Raw genomic sequence first — 18598 nt, 5'->3', positions numbered from 1 at the left:
CTCAGTACCTGCAGATATGACCTTATCTGGAAAGAGGGTCTCTGCAGATGGTCAAGTTAAGATGAGGTCGTTACAGTGGCTCCTGATCCAATATGACTGGTGTTCTTATAGAAGGGGGAAATTTGGACCCTGACGCATGCACACAGGGACAGCGCCATGTGAAAATGAAGGCAGAGAGCAGGGTGATGCTTGTACAAGCCAAGTGAGGCCAGAGACTGCTGGTCGACCGCCAGATGCTGGGGAAGAGGCCAGGAACAGATGCCCCTCACAGCCTCAGAAGGAACCAGCCCGGCTGACACCTTGATCTTGGACGTCCAGCCTCCAGACCGTGAGACAATCAATCTCTGTCGTTTCAGCTGCCCAGCCTGTGGTACTTTGTTATGGCAGCCCTGGCAAACTGATACAGGCTTCACAATAATCTCCTTACCCACTCTGGGGTTGATGTCACATCACATGTTTCCTGGACATAAATGTAATGTGGGCCATTCAGTGGGGGAGAGAGCCCACAAGGAAAGCTCCAAAGGGTCACGAGTGGACTCAACGACCTGCTCAGTGACCAGAACGCCTCAGGCGCCTAATTTCTTGGTCTTGGCAGGTACGTGAAAATCTAGAAACTTGCCGAAGGATTTCCTTTATTCATCTCCTGTTTCTTCTCTCATGCTACGCTATTACTGAATAGGAATTCTTTCCACTTTTCATTGCATTTTTCCTCCCCATCTCTGACTTGCGGATGCACTTGACTTTTCCCACCTAAGCCTTTTCCTGCATCTGTAACATCGGGGTGTTTTATTTATCTATTTCTTACAACCTGGTCTCAGATCATTAGGCCTGGGGGAACACAAGCGGTTCAAAATACTCCCAAGGTAGGAGTAATTAGGAAAGTTATTAACCCAGCTGAGAAGGAGGAATCAAGATTTCTGCTCCAGGACGGGCAGGGCGGAAGGGCAGGGCTCTGGGCCTGGTTCCGGGGGCTTGATTCCTGGGCCTGCTGGTGAGGGTCAGCTGCAGAGCCGGTGGGCGGCAGCATATGCCTCTAAGTGGTCTGCAAAGGCAGGGCCTCCCTGGAGGCCACTGAGGCTGGAAGGAGGTGAGGAAGGCTTAAGCCCTTTGGTAAACGGGGGACTGAGGGGACACTGGCCAACAGGCCGACCTCCAGAACTATCCTATGCCAACGAAGGAGATACCGGAGACCAGGTGTCATCCCTCATCTGCAGAAACCGATGAGTTCCCTGCAGCTCAGCTGCTGCGGGAGGTCTGGGACAGCCGGCTGAGCTCGGGCTTCTCCTCGGCTGCGTGTGTATGGGGACTGGAGACGGGGATTCAGGGATTGCGTGGGTGCCCCTCCCATCCTTCCCACCCCATCCCATAGGCGCACATTCTGACAATTCGGGGAGCAGAGGACGGTTTACTGGTGAGATGCAAACTGCACGTGCAGGGGGCCCCCTCCTGCCCCAGGCAGACCCTGAGAGGCTCAGCTAGAGCTCATGAAATTGTTGATGATGCAAATTCAGGCAGGAAGCCGAATCCAGCCCCGTGGAGGGAACAGAGAAAACCTCTGCAGAAGCAGGAGGAGGCCAGGTGGACGCACAGAGCAGGGCGAGCCCAGCGCCGCCCCAGGGAATGGGGCTACTGCCCCCACTCGGTAACCCTGCCCCTCACGGAGCCCACCAGCCCACCTGCTCTGTCCTGCAGCACCTGGCCGGTCACAGGCTTACGGAGGCTTGAATAGGAAACTCCAGGTGCCTAACTGGACTCGCAGACCTTGCCAGCAGCTGTAACCCGGAGGACAGGCTGCTACCTGGGCTGGACAAGAACAGCCAGTCTGCCTCCAGCGAGCAGTCAGGAGGCCTAGCCCCTGGGGCTACAGCGGTGGTTATTCTGAGACTCCTCAGAGGCCGACAGCGGGGTCCAGGTTCTGTGCTCTGACCTTGGTGGGTTCTCGTGGATTGGCTGACGGTACCCCGGGCCAGCCATGGGGGGCGGGGTGCACTTTGCGCCGAACTCAGCCCATCTTTGCTAGCATCCTCGTGGGAAAGCAGGGCCACGGCGGGAGGGACAGACTTATACTGTGATGACGGCTGAGCCTGGCACGTCCTTTCCCTTCTCTGCACGCAACTTAATTCTGTTCAACTCTGCCACGTGGCTCAAATCCTCTGAGGCCCTCGGTTTTAACATCTTAAAGTGGAGCTTAAATTAGAATGTACAAAAGACTTGCACAGGCGCTGCACTTAGTAAATATTCAAAAAATGTTGCTGTTCCTTCCCCCACCCAGTGATGGTGTCTGGACTCCAGAGAGAGCGGGGTGCCAGCCCGTCCCAGCAGGGTCGCTGGCCTCCCAACTTTCCAGAGGAGTGAACAGAGCACAGGGGGCGGGGGCGGGCTCATCAGAAACCTCTGGATCCCACTGCGTGAGGCTGCATCTGGGCACTTAGTGCTAGCCTGTGGCCAGTCCCGCCCCGGGCCCTACACCCTGGGCCCCCTGCACTCTGCAGTGAAACTCCGAAGCCCAGCTTCAGTCCGAGCTGTGTCCAAAGGCCTCGCAAGGGCATCTGCCTTCATGAAGACCGCGTTGTGGCTCTGGGGTCTCCCTTCCACCTCTAAACACCCAGGCAGCGTGTGGCTGCTGGTCTCCATGGCATGCGGTCTGGATGAAACATACCCTCTGGTATTCAAGATATAAACAAGCAGTGAAGTATGTCTTATAAAACGGTGGTCCCACCTGAGCCCTTTGATAAGCAACCCTTCAGTAACAGCCGGGACAGGTCATGGACTCCCTGCCCAGGGCAGGCACATTCTTGGCCACCGTACAGGCAAACGTCCATCCATTTTGAGAGGGAGGCAGCTCTAAGCCTGACTTCACCTTTGAAGCTGACGGCCTCGGAGAGCCTCTTTATTTTGTCTCCAGTCTACAAATAGCACGTCCTGAATACAGTTCACCCCAGAAGCTGTCCGTGCCTAATTTTTGCCCCCAGACTCCAAACGCTGCTCTGCGCTGCTGGGAGCAGCGGCAGCTCCCATCCCCCCAGGCCCAGCCCTGGGAGGAGAGCATGCTGCTTGGGTTTCACTGCCATCACACAACCCCAGACTCTGGAATGAACGAGATTCCCTGGGATCCATCTTTAATGTCAACTCACCAGCATGTGTCACGTTAAGTCCCTGAAAATCCTTTTGAAAGATGGCCAAGGGATTTAGGCATGGAGCACATGAGACTGGGAGGATAACACGGACCCGTGTACAGCTGGCACAGCCCAGCGGGAAGGGGCTCTGGGACACTAGCTGAGCAGATTATAACATTCGGGCAGAAACGGTGGCTTAGTGATTTCTGGTCAGGAAGGGGCAAGGGAACAGCGTTAGCTGGGCGGGAGTACGGCTCTCTGACAACAAAAGCATCCTGTGCATCTCCAGAGATGTCCGGATGTCTAATGGAAGCAAGTCCAACTTTGCTGTGGAGCCTAGAACCACGTGGGGCCTGCTGATGGCTGGCCCTGCCCCCAGCCCCTGTGGGATGGAGGATGGAGCACGGGGGCAAAGACAAGCATCCTCCGGAGAGATGCAGCTTCCTCTGTGCCTCTGGATGCCCTACGGCATCCGTTATACAAGGGGAGGGCCGTGAGAGACCCCCGATTTTCAAATGACTATTTCATAGCCAATGCAATGAAATCCAATTGACAGCCCCCTTGGCTAAACGTGGAGCCTAGACAGGTCCCGGCAGCTACCGCGGAGCGAGAGAAAGCTCCCTGTGAAATTACCGTTTCTGAAAGGATCACAGCCTCAGACTGCTGCAGGGGAATGTCGGTGGGTTTAAATTCTTTATCAAATATCTCTTGATGTTTGCTGTTCCTTTTTTCCTTCTTCTTGTCCTTCTTCTCTTTATCTGGGTCGTCCTTGTCTAGCTTGTCCTGGGACCGGGAGTGCATTTTCTTTGGCAGGAGGGGTTCCAGAGCAAACCTAAAGGAAATGGTTCTTTAAATCAATGACGTCTTACCAGGACAGCCACCGCTTTTCGCCCTGCAGCTCCATGTAAAGTCACTCAAAATGAATCAGGTGCTCCCTGGGAAATGCCCAATTTTACAAGGAAAGAAAGGATTTTAAAGGGAAGGCCAAGGGAGACTTAAGACACATATTGCCGACTGCAATGGTTATAGCTTTGAATCTCGATAAAAACAAATTGGGAAAAAAATAGAACCCTTACAGGATGATGAGGGAAATGTAAAGTCTTACTGGATATGGGATGATTATATTCAGGGATTACTGTTGATTTACGATGGGAGGATGGTACTTGGGGTCTATTTCAAAAGGGAAGCCCTCACCTTTGAGACAGTCATACTGAAATATTCACGAATGCAATGAGGAGAAACAGGCAGATGCTAATGCAAAGAAGTGTCTGTATCGGTACACAGGTAGCTTCCATTTGACAGCCCTTTGACGGCTCAGTGAGAAACAAGCCAATTCCAGCTTGCAAGGATGTGGAGATGCTCTCAGTGTTTTAGCAGAGAACTGAGCTTGAGACGGAGATTCTGGGTCTCAGCTCTGCCACCTGCTGGTGAGTCTCCACAACCTCTGAGCACCATGGGCTGGATGTCCCACTTCACACGATGAAATGGAATGAAAATGGTATTTAAGAAGAGATATGATCTCTTAAAAGAAGCTAGAGTCATACCGTCATATAGGAGAAATAGCCTATACTGTGATTTCTGATAAATGTGTTTTTTAAACTGTGGTCTACCCATCATTCCCATATGGTTAAGAGAAGCAAAGTGGTCAGCCGAGAGGGTTCACGGAAGCTCCCTGACCTTGAGCTGCCCAATGTCAGGCAGCCCCTGAGCCCTGTGGGAGGGCAAATCCCACCCCCGTAACGCGGGCTGTCAAGATAAGGGGCCAGGTCTCGGGCCTGCCCCTGGGAGCCCCCAGTCCTGAAACCTTCCAAGCCTGACTTCCTGGGACACCTGGAGACTGAAGTATCTTCTTCAAGGGGACACTGATTGTAAGAGAAGGAAATCTAGAAAGCCTGTCACATTGCCATCCTAGCTGTGGTTTCTTTCAAACTTATTTGTGAACAGGACACTGAGAACAAAACCACTGCTCTGAATAAGACCATTCCAGCACCTTGGCTCCCCGACATGGGAGAGGTCACATGGAAGCCAACACTTAGTAGATGGACCATTCACAAAACCACATTTCAAATCCATAGAAGACGCTGACTGCTGAGAGCAAGAATCACATCTGCTACGTTTTGTAAAAAAAAAAAAAGAAAAAACTGGATGGTCAGCAGGATTTGAACAGTAATGGTACTGAATGTAGGCATTGATTATCAATAGCTGCTAACATCATTGCAAGGGAGAGAGACACGAATGTCCTTCTGAATGAAGAACACTGAAGTCATCCTGTCCCCAACTCATGCCTGAATGTGCACAAGCCTACAGATGTGACCACTAATCTGCAGGAAATATGAAAAACAGAGATACACAGTCAATAACACTGTAGGGGATGCAATAAGCAAAATCCAGATGACACCAGAAGCAACCTGGATTTCTCAACAAATAAATTACAAGGAAAAGAAATGAAAAGAAAAAAGTAGAAGGGGAAATCTATTGATTAAAAGAGAACTAAAGAGATACAGCAGCCAGCTGCAAAGTGGGGCTCTTATTTGGATCAGTTTCAAACTAAAAAGAAAAACAAAAAAAAAAGCCATTTATGCCCCAAGTGGAAATTAAAACCAATATTTGATGATAGTATGGAATTACTGTTCACTTTTTACATGTGCTAAAGGTAGTATGATTGTGTTTTTGGTAAATTCTTACCTTTTAGAAATTCACACTGAATTGTTTATGGATGAAATGATATGATGCCTGAGATTTGCTTCGGAATAATATGGAAGAGGGAGAGTGTGGGCTAGGAGTTGACCATTGTTGAGGCTGGCTCATGGCTGGTACAGGCCCTCATTATGCTATTTTGTCTCCTTTGTATATGTCTGAAATTTTTGCATAATAAAAACTTGAAAATGATTAATGAAATCCACCAGTGTTGACTTTGATTATTAAGTCATTTCTGGGCATCTGGACTTTTCCAGCTGGATACACAATAACTACTAAATCAACATCCATTAGGTGTTAAATATTATATCTCTTCTACTATAAACAAAAATTTAAAATTTTTCATGATTTTATTCTAGGTTTGGTAGAACTTGGGATAATTAATGCAGGGAAACAAAGGATTAGTGGACATCTTAAAGCTCCGGGGAAAACCTGCGCTGTGAAATCCAGACGAATATACAAGGAACCAAGAGAAAGGCTGAGCTTTAAATTTTTCACATTATGAGAACCAACTGCCGACAGGACGAACTTTATTCTGCACATAACTGGTGCCATCTGAGACCAAAGCCTCATTTTCTCCACATCTGTTAGGTAGTGAAGGGTGGTAACCCCGAGAATGAACAAAAATCTGGACTCTAATAAAGATGCCTTCTAGTTCAAGGTTAAACAAATATGGCTCCGGGGTGGAGACAACGATTCCCACTCATGTATTCACACGTGCAGGACAGTACTCTTCCATCTAAAACCTCTACATCACTTTCTGCCCTCACCCCTACGTTCCTGAAAATATAAAAACCTTTTCATAACTAGCCTGGGGATTTCCCTGGGGAGAAGGTGAATTAAGTTTCTTTAGCAATCTTGCTCCCAGTGACAAGCACACTTGATTTAAATACCTCTAAGTTGAGGTTTTCCATATGGACTTGGCCTTAGAAGTAGCAGACACTGATAAAAATTACTGTTAGCGGGCTTCCCTGGTGGCGCAGTGGTTGAGAGTCCACCTGCCGATGCAGGGGACACGGGTTCGTGCCCCGGTCCAGGAAGATCCCACATGCCACGGAGCGGCTGGGCCCGTGAGCCATGGCCGCTGAGCCTGCGCGTCCGGAGCCTGTGCTCCGCAACGGGAGAGGCCACAACAGTGAGAGGCCCACGTACCGCCAAAAAAAAAAAAACCAACAACAACAACAAAAATTACTGTTAGGAAAAAAACGTGGGAACAGTTTGCCATCCTTCATTGGGTACATTGCTCATCGGCAACAAAGGGCACTTGGGTTGGAGCTGTCCCTTGGGGCGCCCTGGAAGTTTGTGTCTGCGTGTCGCAGGGGTCAGGAGCCTGTGGGTTTGATAGGATGGGATGATGGATTGTAAACCAAATGGGCTCGGACAAACACACAACTGTGCAAACTCGACAGCAAAACAATTAGAAGTTCTTCTCTACTGTTTAAATTTCATGTGACATTTTTTCTTTCTGTATAATCAGGACAAACTTTTCATATATGCTATCGCAAAACACACAAAAATGTCAGTAACGAGGTTCTCTTGGCAGGAGACACAGTGGGAGCTCAATGAAATGTTCACCCGTCTGTTCCGTTCTTGATCCCTTCTTAGTTGCTCTGTGCCATCCGGTGCTCAAGAGCAGAACTGGGTCTCCAAAGGGATCTTGTAGAAAGAAGGTGGCCCTGCCAGCTCTCAAGGAAGCCTGCCTGTGTGTGACAGTCCTGCCCTAGTGTGACACCTTGGAAGTGAGCAAGAGATGAAAAGTACAAGCACGCAGCTGGCAAGGAATGCATCACACTGCTTCCGGGACTTGCTGAAAAGGACTGAACACTCACCTGGAGGTTTTACAATTTGATGGAAACCTCATCCAAAGTGGTACCCAAAGCGAGACATTTTTTCTCAAAAATTCACAAGACTCTACACGTCTTAGTGGCACCATGATTGTAAAAGTCTTGGATGGTCTCCATTTCAAAGAGAATTTTGATTTTTAAAAATCCTCTCAGGTGTGATGAAACAAACCCAGGGCCCTGGGTGGCTCCTTGAAGCCCCTCCCAACCCTCCCCAGCTGCTGAGCCAGACTCACCCATCGGAGCCCGGCCTGGAAGGGGTGCTGTCTGATGACAGGGACGAGACAGAGGCCACAGACAGAGGCCGGGATGAGGAAGGCATTGTGAAGGATCGGACCATGGACCGGGGACGGCTGCCTCTCCTGTCGTCCAGACTTGAGGGCTGGGTTAGGCAGAGGGGAGAGAAACAGAGAGAGACTTGTTTGATGCTGTGGCAAAAGGCGCCCAGCCTGGCACGGGCGGACACCTTGGACCAGGTGGTCTTAGCAGCCCGGAATCTAGATCAAAACTGTCCACACTTTCATGAACAGTGCATGTGCTTGTTCAAAGTTGAAGACAAAAACGATGATTATTTGGAGGCTTTTTGAAATCTGATTTGATACTGTGAAAAATACCAGGAAGAACTTTGTTTTCTTTTTAAATTTAAAAAGCAGTTTTCTCTACCAAGACCACAAGGCATCAACTTGTTCCAGAGTCATAGTACAATGTACTGATCAGAAAATTTAACTTGCAGAAAAATATCTAGAATGTGAAAGAATTTTACAAGATCTTTAGATAACTTTGTATCTCTGCATGGTGACAAACCAAGAAGATCACTAAACTATATGGATGCATAATGACTGAACTTCTCTAGACTAAAATAAGATGCACCTGCTGCTTAATTAAAGGTGGATTTCCTCCCCTGCCAGTGACTGGTACAATGGATTAGATGGATCCATGGCTGGCCTTGCTAAAACTCCTCCTTCTCACCAGAAAGTGGACCAGTGATGCATTCTAGAGAAGAACGGTCTCTGGATAGAGTTTTCCATCGTCTCTTTGTCATGTCATACTATGGTATATTAACAAAATAAGTGTCACTGAAATACAGCACATGTCAACACCTAATTAGCTACAAAATGCTAGTGTACCTGCACCCCGAGCCAGATGTTGGCACATCTGGGATGGCAGCTGCAGCAGAAGCTCCTTTCTTTAACCTGAGGATGTGGAAACCAAATTCCTGTAGGGCATTCCCTCTCTGTGTGGCTTCAACCTCCCTAAAGCCCATCCCCACTCCACCAAAGCTGGTGTTTCATTCAGCCCATCACCTATAGAAGACCTACCTGGGACCACGGTGATTACAGATTGTATAACACCATTGAAAAGACGGTCTGTTTCTTAAATATTTGTTTTGCCCATGAAATACTATTTGATCTGTACACTATCTCTTCAATAGTAAAAGGTTCAACAGACTTGTGGTTGCCAAGGGGAAAAGGAGGGATGGATTGTGAGTTTGCGATTAGCAGATGCAATCTATTACATACGGAATGGATAAACAACACGGTCCTACTGTATAGCACAGGGAACTATATTCAATATCCTGTGATGAACTATAATGGAAAAGAATATGAAAAAGAATGTATATATATATATATATATATATATATATATATATATATGTATGACTGAATCATCTCGCTGTACAGCAGAAATTAAGACAACGTTGCAAATCAACTATACTTCAATAAAATAAAAATTTTAAAATAGTAAAAGGTTCAAAATTGCTAAAGAACAGTGTAAAGCAGAAGCTGGAAACTGTTTTCTGCAAAGGGTCAGATAATAAGTATTTCAGGCTTGCGGGCCATAAGGTCTCTGTCCCAAGCATGAAAAGAGTCATAAACAGTACAGAAATAAGTGAGCACAGCTGTGTTCCAATAAAACTTTATTTACAAGAACAGGTGTCAGGCCATAGTTTACTGATCACTGGCTTAATATGCAGCTGAAATCTGCCAGCACAGAGGGTCTGGTCCGTCTTGGGTTTAGCACCAATGATGGTGCCATGGCCCATCTCCAGGGAGACAGCCATTGTCATTAATTGGCTTTTATAAGGAAAACTTAAAAGGAAGTGGTTACTTGCAGATTAATCCAAATTGTAAAAATGTTTCTAGAAACTCAGTCTACAATATCCTCTTCTCAGGCATTTCTGTGACAAACTGAGAGAGTGGCATGGACATATATGCACTACCAAACGTAAAACAGATGGCTAGTGGGAAGCAGCCGCATAGCACAGGGAGATCAGCTCGGTGCTTTGCGACCACCTAGAGGGGTGGGAGGGAGGGAGATGCAAGAGGGAAGAGATATGGGGATATATGTATATGTATAACTGATTCACTTTGTTATAAAGCAGAAACTAATACACCATTGTAAAGCAATTATACTCTGATAAAGATGTTAAAAAAAAGGTTATATTCCATTTACAGTTATTATAAAATACTGGCTCTATTCCCTGTGTTGTACAATATATCTTTGTAGCTTATTTTATACCTAACAGTTTGTACCTCTTAATCCCCTCCCCCTATAGTGTCCCTCCCCTTCCCTCTCCCCACTGGTAACCACTAGTTTGTTCTCTATATCTGTTAAGTCTGCTTCTTTTCTGTTATATTCATTAGTTTGTTGTATTTTTTAGATTTCACATATACGTGATATCATACAGTGTTTATCTTTCTCTGACCTATTTCACTGAGCATAATACCCTCCAAGTCCATCCATTTTGCTGCAAATTGGCAACACTTTATTCTTTTTTTATGTCTGAGTGGTATTCATATATATCTCATACCTTCTGAGGTTGCTTCCACATCTTGGCAATTGTAAATAATGTTGCTATGAACACTGGGGTATATGTATCTTTTTGAATTACTGTTTTTGGTTTTTCCAGATATATATCCATGAGTGGGATTGCTGGGTCATAGGGTAGTTCTACTTTTAGTTTTTTGAGAAACCTCCATACTGTTTTCCACACTGGCTGCACCAATTTACATTCCCATAAACAGTGCACAAGGCTTCCCTTTTCTCCACATCCTCACCAACATTTGTCATTTGTGTTTGTTGTCATGACAGCCGTTCTGACAGATGTGAGGTGGTATCTCATTGTGGTTTTGATTTGCATTTCCCTGATGATTCGTGATGTTGAGCATCTTTTTATGTGCCTATTGGCCATCTGCATGTCCTCTTTGGAAAAATGTCTACTGAGGTCCTCTGGCCATTTTTTAACCGCGTGGTTTGTTTTTATGATGTTGAGTCGCATAGACTGTTTATATATGTTGGATATTAACCCCTTAGCAGTCCTATGATTTGCAGATACTTTCTCCCATTCAGTAGTTTCCCTTTCTTCAACACGTTCAGACGGTAATCCAAGGCCAGAAGTGTTCCTCTCATCCAGCCTCTCGGCTGAGCCCTGGGAGCCTGTTCTGGGCCCCTCTGTTCCTGACCCTCCCAAGGAAGAGTCCTGCCTGCTGCTCTAGGTGCATCCTGACCGCCCCATCTGCTACCCCTGGTACCACCGTGCCCAGCTTGGCTACTGCTCCTCTCTCCGGCATCTCTGTGGGACTCTGACCCTCTTGATGCTTTGAGTGAGACCTGTTCACGGCCGCTGCCTTTCAAAACCCAGGCTCTCCCCTGACAGTTCTCCCACAGCAGCAGCTTCTGAGGACAGCTCAGAGGTGGGGATTAGCGTTCCGGAAGCTGGGGACTGTCTTTCTGAGCAGCCACCTGCTCATATCACCTCCTGACCCGCGAGGGGCTGCCTTCCCACTTCTCCCCGGCAACCGCCTCAGCTTGACTTCAACCCAGTCCTCTCTGGATCCAGGTGACGGGCAGAGGAGAAGACAGCTGTCAACCTCGTGCTCGGGTGATTTTTCTGGCTTGGCAGATGCTGCCTCCGTTGTCCATCATCTTCTGGGTACGTGGAGACGCAGCCTTCCAGGAAATGCAGCTCTGCTTACGGTGGAGAAGAAACACGACCCATCTGACATCTGGGTGCTGTGAGCCCCCATTCCTAAGAGCGCCCAGCATGATGGTTTCCATTTCTCTGATGAAATGATCTTCATGGCAGCCAGGGCCGAGGGAGGGGGTGCACAGGAGGGAGGCGGCCAGGGACCAGGCGGTGCCAATGGCCACAGGATGACCTCATCCAGCTCGTGGGAAGGCCCAGGAAGCAGCCGTGAGCGTCCTACCCGCAACCACAGAGGGCTGGCGATTTGCCCAGAGAGGCGACCTTGAGTCTCGGTCGGGACGCACAAGCACGGATTGGGAAGAACACAGGAAGGGGGGCGGCAGGAGCCGGCTCTGGCAGAGGACGGACAGAAGCCAGTCTTGGTCCCGTATCAGCAGGGCAGCCACTGGGTGTGGCCCTGGGTTCCCCCGGGCCAGTCACCTCCCAATTCCTTCTTGACCAAGCAGAGCCTCTAGAAATTGAGGATCCAGGGCTTTTGTTTTTTCATCTGAAGCAGTTGGTCTCTCCCAGCCCTGATGGGGTAGCTCCAACGCTAGGACACTTTGAGAGAGGGGACGTCTCTGTCCCTGTGGTGGGGCGGGCAGCAGGGGGGAGGTTAGAATTAGGCGGGAATGTTGGCTCTGGCACGGACGAGGTGACCTGGCATAAAACATGGAACTGCTCTGGGTCTCAGCTTCCTCCTGAGCGTGTAGGGAATAATCATGCCACCTTGAGAGGCCGGCGAGGATGAGCTGAAATGACGCAGGTGACGTGCGCAGGGCGGGCCACGCTCTGAACCGCAGCCTCCGTTGCCCTTGCTGTTGTTACCACGGCCTGAAGCACAGACTCACTCCAGCCCTCTCCCCAGGAGCTGGGGACCAGTGCTGAACGTGGCTGGTGCTCGTGGCCTCTTCTCTGGGGACCCCGCGTCTGCATTCCTCACTATCTAAGTATACGGAGGAGGCCAGGCTCCTGTGCTTTCATCTGGGGAGCGGTGGCACCTTAGAGTCCAGGGCTCTCTGAATGAAGGCCAAAGCCGAGCAGGCCGGCGGTGTCCCATGGAGCCGCCGGTGGATTAGGAGTCAGAGGGTGTCCAAGTCTTCCCTTTCTATGGCTTAGGCTGACCCAGAAAAATGGACAAGATGGTTTATGTCCTTTCTATGGGGTTTTTATTTTTATTTTATTTTTTTAAATTTTATTTATTTAATTTTTTGGCTGCGTTGGGTCTTCGTTGCCGTGTGCAGGCTTTCTCTAGTTGTGGCGAGCGGGGGCTGCTCTTTGTTGCGGTGCGCGGGCTTCTCATTGCGGTGGCTTCTTTCGTTGTGGAGCATGGGCTCTAGGCGCCCAGCCTTCAGTAGTTGTGGCACGCGGACTCAGCAGTTGTGGTTCACGGGCTCTGGAGCGCAGGCTCAGTAGCTGTGGTGCACGGGCTTAGCTGCTCCGCGGCATGTGGGATCTTCCCGGACCAGGCCTCGAACCCGTGTCCCCCGCATGGGCAGGCGGATTCCCAACCACTGTGCCACCAGGGAAGCCCTGGGGTTTTTACTTTTAAATCCGTCTTTTTAAAAACAGGATGATACTGTATTGCTTTTCAAAGTATTCTGAGGAGCTTGAAAGTTCTCAAAGTCAGTACGACGGGAAAGCCTCATTCCAGACGGCATTTTATCACCACATTTTCCAGAGAATGACAGGGTATCTGCCTGACCTTTTGTCTGCTCAAGGGAGGCTGGCCGCAGAGCCTGCCTTCGGGGTCCCAGAATGGAGGTGGACTCAGGGAGGCAGCTCCAGGGGACAAAGCATCCACGGGTAGAAACTGCATCCTTAATTCTGTTCCCAACTTCATTCCCAACAAGCCTGGTCAACCCCTGGCTGGTGGGGGTGGAGATGTCTTGGCTGACCCTGCCTCGGGGTGGGACGTTGGTGGAGAAGATGCCGTCTCAGGCTGCGGTGCAAATGGCCCATCACCGGCCGAGGACGTCCCACTGCCTACACGACCGCCCTGCCCTCCTCTCCTCCTCCCGCGTGTGCAAGCACAAGCCGCAGAGAAATCATGAATCACAGCAGAGAAAGGGATATGAAGGATGTCTGGTGAGCCAGACAGATTTCTGTCATCCTGAAATATACATGAAATGATTGATCAAAGAGGAAGCTTTTCACTTAGTAAGAAAACTTGGGAGATTTCACAAGTGTTTATTTCTCAGAAAGAATGAAAAGTGGCATCAGACTTTGAAAGAGGTACACCGTGATGTACTTTGAAACTCTTCTGGCCACTTGACGCTGATTGTAATGAGTCACAAGCTCCAGAGTGATCAGGCACAGCTCCAGGATTCTGACTTGCAATGAAGGCTCCTCCAGTGTGGTCCTGATTTCTAAGCCTGCTCACCTGCAGGAGTTCCTGCTGGGCTGACGGCCGCAGATTCCTGCCTGCTGAGTTTTCAGACCATAGCCCGGCAGTTGTGTTACTCTTGGCTTGGTCAGGCTCATGCTCTGCTGTGGTCAAGGCCAAAGACACCTCATTTGATGAGTGCTAGGTCCCAGGCTTGGAGGCTCTGGGGCCCAGGCACGGCCGGCAGGGCTGGGGAGGGTGGGAGAGGATAGAGCATGACCCCTCTCAGGGGTGGTCTGGCCCTCTTACGTGTCTCCAACCACAAGGGCAAGAGAAGAAGAAGAGCTCTGCCACCTCCTAAGTGTAAGCTCGGGCTGGTGAGCCTTCCCATGCTCCTGCTGCCCTATCTATAAAGTGGGGATGTCCACAGTGTCTCCTTCCTCGTGTTGCCGGAACCTAAGAAGTCCATAATTGTTAAAAACCTCGGAAAGGTCCCCGGCACATGGTAAGCACTAAATTAGTGTTTGCTAAGTGAGATAAAGGGGTGAACAAAAAGAAGGCAGCTCAACAGGGAACAGCAGAGAAGTTTAGAGAACGGCAGAAAGATGGAGCTGGGTCAGAAGAAAAACCAAAATGGCACACCTGGTTGGACACCTGATTCTTTAGGAGGTAGAGTGTCTTGCGTTAGGAGAGGTGGAGTAACTCCTGCAGCCTGCCTTCCCTTTGCGGGATAACAGAAGACCTGCTCGCATACGCCAGCGGGCATGGGATTCCAGGAGACCAGAAGAGGTCTCGCTGCCTCTTTTTGCGACCCTGATGCTCACCCCCGAACAATGGAGAAAGGGGGCCTCAAGCCATCTGCTAGGCCAGACGTTTCCCGAGTCCACAAGCAGTCAAGGCTAGGACTCACCAAGGCTCCCAGAGACCCTGAGTAAGGGTGGAAGTGATGCTTTCAACTGCACCACAGGGGTGCTGTGATGTGAGGTGTCTGGTCCTGCCCCCAGAGATGCTAAGGCATGGCTCATGAAGACTGCCTCAAGCCTACCACCATAAGGCTTAAGCTGTCAGGTATTTTGCATCCATAAAAATGCCTAGCCACTTTTTTATCATACTCCTGATCTCGGCCCTGGCTAGGAGACCTTGCACCAACTCTTAGCAAAAGCCCAGGTCTGGGGCTTCCCTGGTGGCGCAGTGGTTGAGAGTCTGCCTGCTGATGCAGGGGACACGGGTTCGTGCCCCGGTCCGGGAAGATCCCACATGCCACGGAGCGGCTGGGCCCGTGAGCCATGGCCACTGAGCCTGCCCGTCCGGAGCCTGTGCTCTGCAACGGGAGAGGCCACAACAGTGAGAGGCCTGCGTACCGCAAAAAAAAAAAAAAAAAAAAAAAAAAAAAGCCCAGGTCTGATGTCCCTGTGCTATGTGGCTGCTTCCCACTAGCTATCTGTTTTACATTTGGTAGTGTATATATGTCCATCCCACTCCCACTTCGTCCCAGCTTAAAGTAATTATGCCCCAATAAGGATGTTAAAAAAAAAAAAAAAAAAGCTCAGCTCTGTCCTTCATCCTGGAACATCCTGGCATTCCAGGCTCTGGGGGGCTGGTCACCTTCCCAGCTCCTCCTTACAATTTATCTTCTGCCCAAGGCATGGCTGTGTCTGCACCGGCCCCTGGCCTGCCATTCAAATCCCTGCCTTCAGCCTTTGCTAAGTGAGTCCTCCCTCCAGCCAGTGTCCAGCTCGTCTCCTGCAACTTACCCTTGGCCTAGATCAGTGACCCCTTCCTCCAATAGGTAACAGCTTCAGACCTCAGCAGTCCACTCCTCCCCTCAATGACTCTGACCTTGACCTGGGCACAGGCTCTACCTCGGCTTTGGGACATCATGAGTGCTGTTTCCCTGTGTGTTATTTAATGCCTTCGTGCGTGTTGTGTTACTGGGGTGTGGTCTCTGGGAACCAGCCTGAGTCGCACGGATCTATGAGATCTTTCTGCTTATGGGTCTATGAGATCTTTCTGCTCATGGGTCTATGAGATCTTTCTGTTGCTCCACAACACTACGGGTAGCTTGTGTTCACAGCCATAAGCGGGGTATTTGGTGATCAAGCAAATTCACGAACGTTTACACACCCTGACATTTCCAGTTATCGAAAGGTGGTGGCTAGTTTGCTGGCACATGAAAGGATGAAGGGCCGGAGGTTCCTTATCTCACTTCCTAAGCAGGCATCACGTACACAACTCAAGTACTCGGCCCTGTGAGCCTGTCACAGTCGGACAGTGTGACACAGAGACACGCTCCCTCCCCTCTGCCGCGCCAGCCACTTACCATGGTCCGGACTCCGTACTGCTTCTCCACTTTTTCCTTTAACTGTTTGAAACAGGCTTCCATTCTCTCATGAAATGGCCTTAGTGCTTCTGTGACTTTGTCTCCATGAATCCTGATCCCTTCGGCCAAAAATGGAATCTGAAAAACATACAGGTTGACGTTCCTTATTTCCTGCTTAGTGGTCTAGGGAGAGAAACGCACACCAGGCAGAAAGTGGCGACGTGCAAAATGCATCTGCTTTGGTTTCCCAGTCAAACCGGCTGATTAAATTCATCATCAGGCAGGTTACTCCCCCAGACCACAATGTGTAAATGACAAGCATTTGTGTTTTAAGTCGGACACGTCTAGTGCGGTATGCAGCACACGGCTGCTCCGTTACTTCGCCTGACTCACGTTTGACCATCGACCCCAGAATAGACATCTCCGTGCTTTCCACTTGGATTTGGGAAGGGCTGCGTGTTGGATTTGTTTAGCTATGACTTGATCTGTTAGCAAAGGGCCAAGTCACAGTACAAAGATTTTTTTCGCTAAGAATATTGCCTCGACAGGCCACTGAGAACCCTATTCCACAATGTAAAAACCTAATAATACGTGATCTATAGTCCTGAAGGATGTTCTTATTTGGAAAGAAAACCAGATTTATTCTTCCTTAAAACTAAAAAGAATCATGTCTCTGCCAACACTGCTGTCACAAATATCCATGCCAAGACTCCACATCGGAGCGTGGAGATATAGCTGACCTTTAAAAGCGTCGTAGAGACATTTTTATTCCCCAGCCCCAGAGACCCTCCAGAGTCACAGCTGTTGGGGGTGGGTGTGAGAAAGCCTCCTTTCTTCCCCTGGCTTCTGCTTCCCCTGAGGCTCAGACTGGGAGGTAGATGCTCTTCAATGCAATCAGGCTAAGAGGCTTCCTCTTAATAATTTACAATTAAATCAAAATACTGATTAAAAACAGATTTTCTTAATATGACAGAACACCAGTCTAAATGAGCACATTTATTAGTAAGAAGGATAATAAGTACACAATTGAATTTCATGTGAACAAATTCAAGAAATCTTATCAAGATGAATCAATGCATAAAACGTATGTGGTTGCCATTTATAGCACGCAGCTGGTGCCTCTTGTGGTGCTCCAGGAAAGGACGGAGTAAGTGAGCGCTCCCCTGTGTTTACACCACCCAGCCTGCTCTCGAGTTGCCCTGGCACAAAGTGTGTTTGGCTGACAGTTGGGCTTATACCCAAGGTACACGCCAGGCATCCCTTTCCAAAGAGCTATCACCCACAGGACAGCGTGCAGCTAAGGTTTCAAACTAGATGGGACGTTTTACTATTCCATACGAATTACTCTTGCAGATGGCAGCCTCCAGGGGCTAGCTGCAGTTTGTTCAGGTTCAACAGAAGAAAACGCTCCCAGAAATCCTTTTGCTTCCTGGGGGTCGGCAAAGGCAGGTTGCAGACAACTTTTGGTGGTATCGTAAATGTGTCGTGGCTATCTGGGCGTGAAGACAAACGTTGGGGTGCTGTCTCAAGGTTAAAGCACAGCCACTCTAGATCCTGAAAACATCTTGTAAAATGGCCCTCTCTCAAATGTATAAAAGTGTGGTCCAATCATTTCTGCATTTTTTTGTTGTTGGTTTGATAAAACTCTTAATTGGCCAGATTCTTGACATCAAAGAAGCTACTTGCTGGACTAAAGTTAAGACCCTTTGGTTCAGGTCTTGGGACTGAATGAGCAGTGATCTGGCAGGTGAAATTCATGGGGTATGAAATGTATCCCCTCAACAGGTCCCTGACATTGGTCAGATACAACCTTCTAAAAGAAGGGTGGGATCTAGCCCTTGTTCTGTGTCTGCTCGGGACTGAACTTAAGCTATGAATAAAAAGATGCTCTGTGCAAACACTCCAACATATGAGGTGCTTAGTACACAAGCAGAAGCCATGGACTGAGGCCTGGAATCGTCTTCGGATTCCAACCAAGCTGAGTATCAAAATCTCTCAGGCAGATTCCTGAATCCCACCCCCAGAGCCCTGGTTTGGTCTAGAGTGGATCCCAGGAGTCTGCACATCTAAAGAGTTTCCCAGAGCCCAGAGAGGGGGGAGGACTTCCCCAAAGTCACACCTCGAGTTGTTCAAAGACAGCATGCAGCCTACTCTCAAAAGACACCCTTCTAAATGGCGGTGCTGTATTTGAAGTCTGCTCCTGTGTGTCTCCTACATGGGTTCATGGCCTGCCAGCGGCAAAGAACATTTGGAAGCACTGCTAAGTGTTCCAGGAGCACCAGCACTGGCGACACCGGTACGACTGTCATCGGCTGGGGATGATGGATGGGT

General features: G+C 49.1%; 1 protein-coding gene across 11 annotated transcripts in view; it reads right to left on the bottom strand.

Annotated features, from left to right (window-relative positions):
• The window catches only part of DOCK1 (dedicator of cytokinesis 1), a gene marked incomplete at both ends in the record, with an annotated part of 536109 nt that overhangs the window by 7306 nt on the left and 510205 nt on the right, over nucleotides 1-18598 (bottom strand). For all 11 annotated transcript variants that reach the window (XM_079700789.1, XM_079700792.1, XM_079700795.1 and 8 more), the window contains 3 exons: nucleotides 3750-3948; nucleotides 7891-8036; nucleotides 16268-16405. In XM_079700789.1, the coding sequence (XP_079556915.1) occupies nucleotides 3750-3948; nucleotides 7891-8036; nucleotides 16268-16405 (483 nt within the window). The remainder of the gene's footprint in view (nucleotides 1-3749; nucleotides 3949-7890; nucleotides 8037-16267; nucleotides 16406-18598) is intronic.

Source organism: Hyperoodon ampullatus (assembly GCF_949752795.1).
Source record: "Hyperoodon ampullatus genome assembly, chromosome: 1".
Classification (NCBI taxonomy): Eukaryota; Metazoa; Chordata; class Mammalia; order Artiodactyla; family Ziphiidae; genus Hyperoodon; species Hyperoodon ampullatus.
Note: the sequence above shows the minus strand (reverse complement) of the source record. Positions and strands in the feature narration are given on the sequence as shown.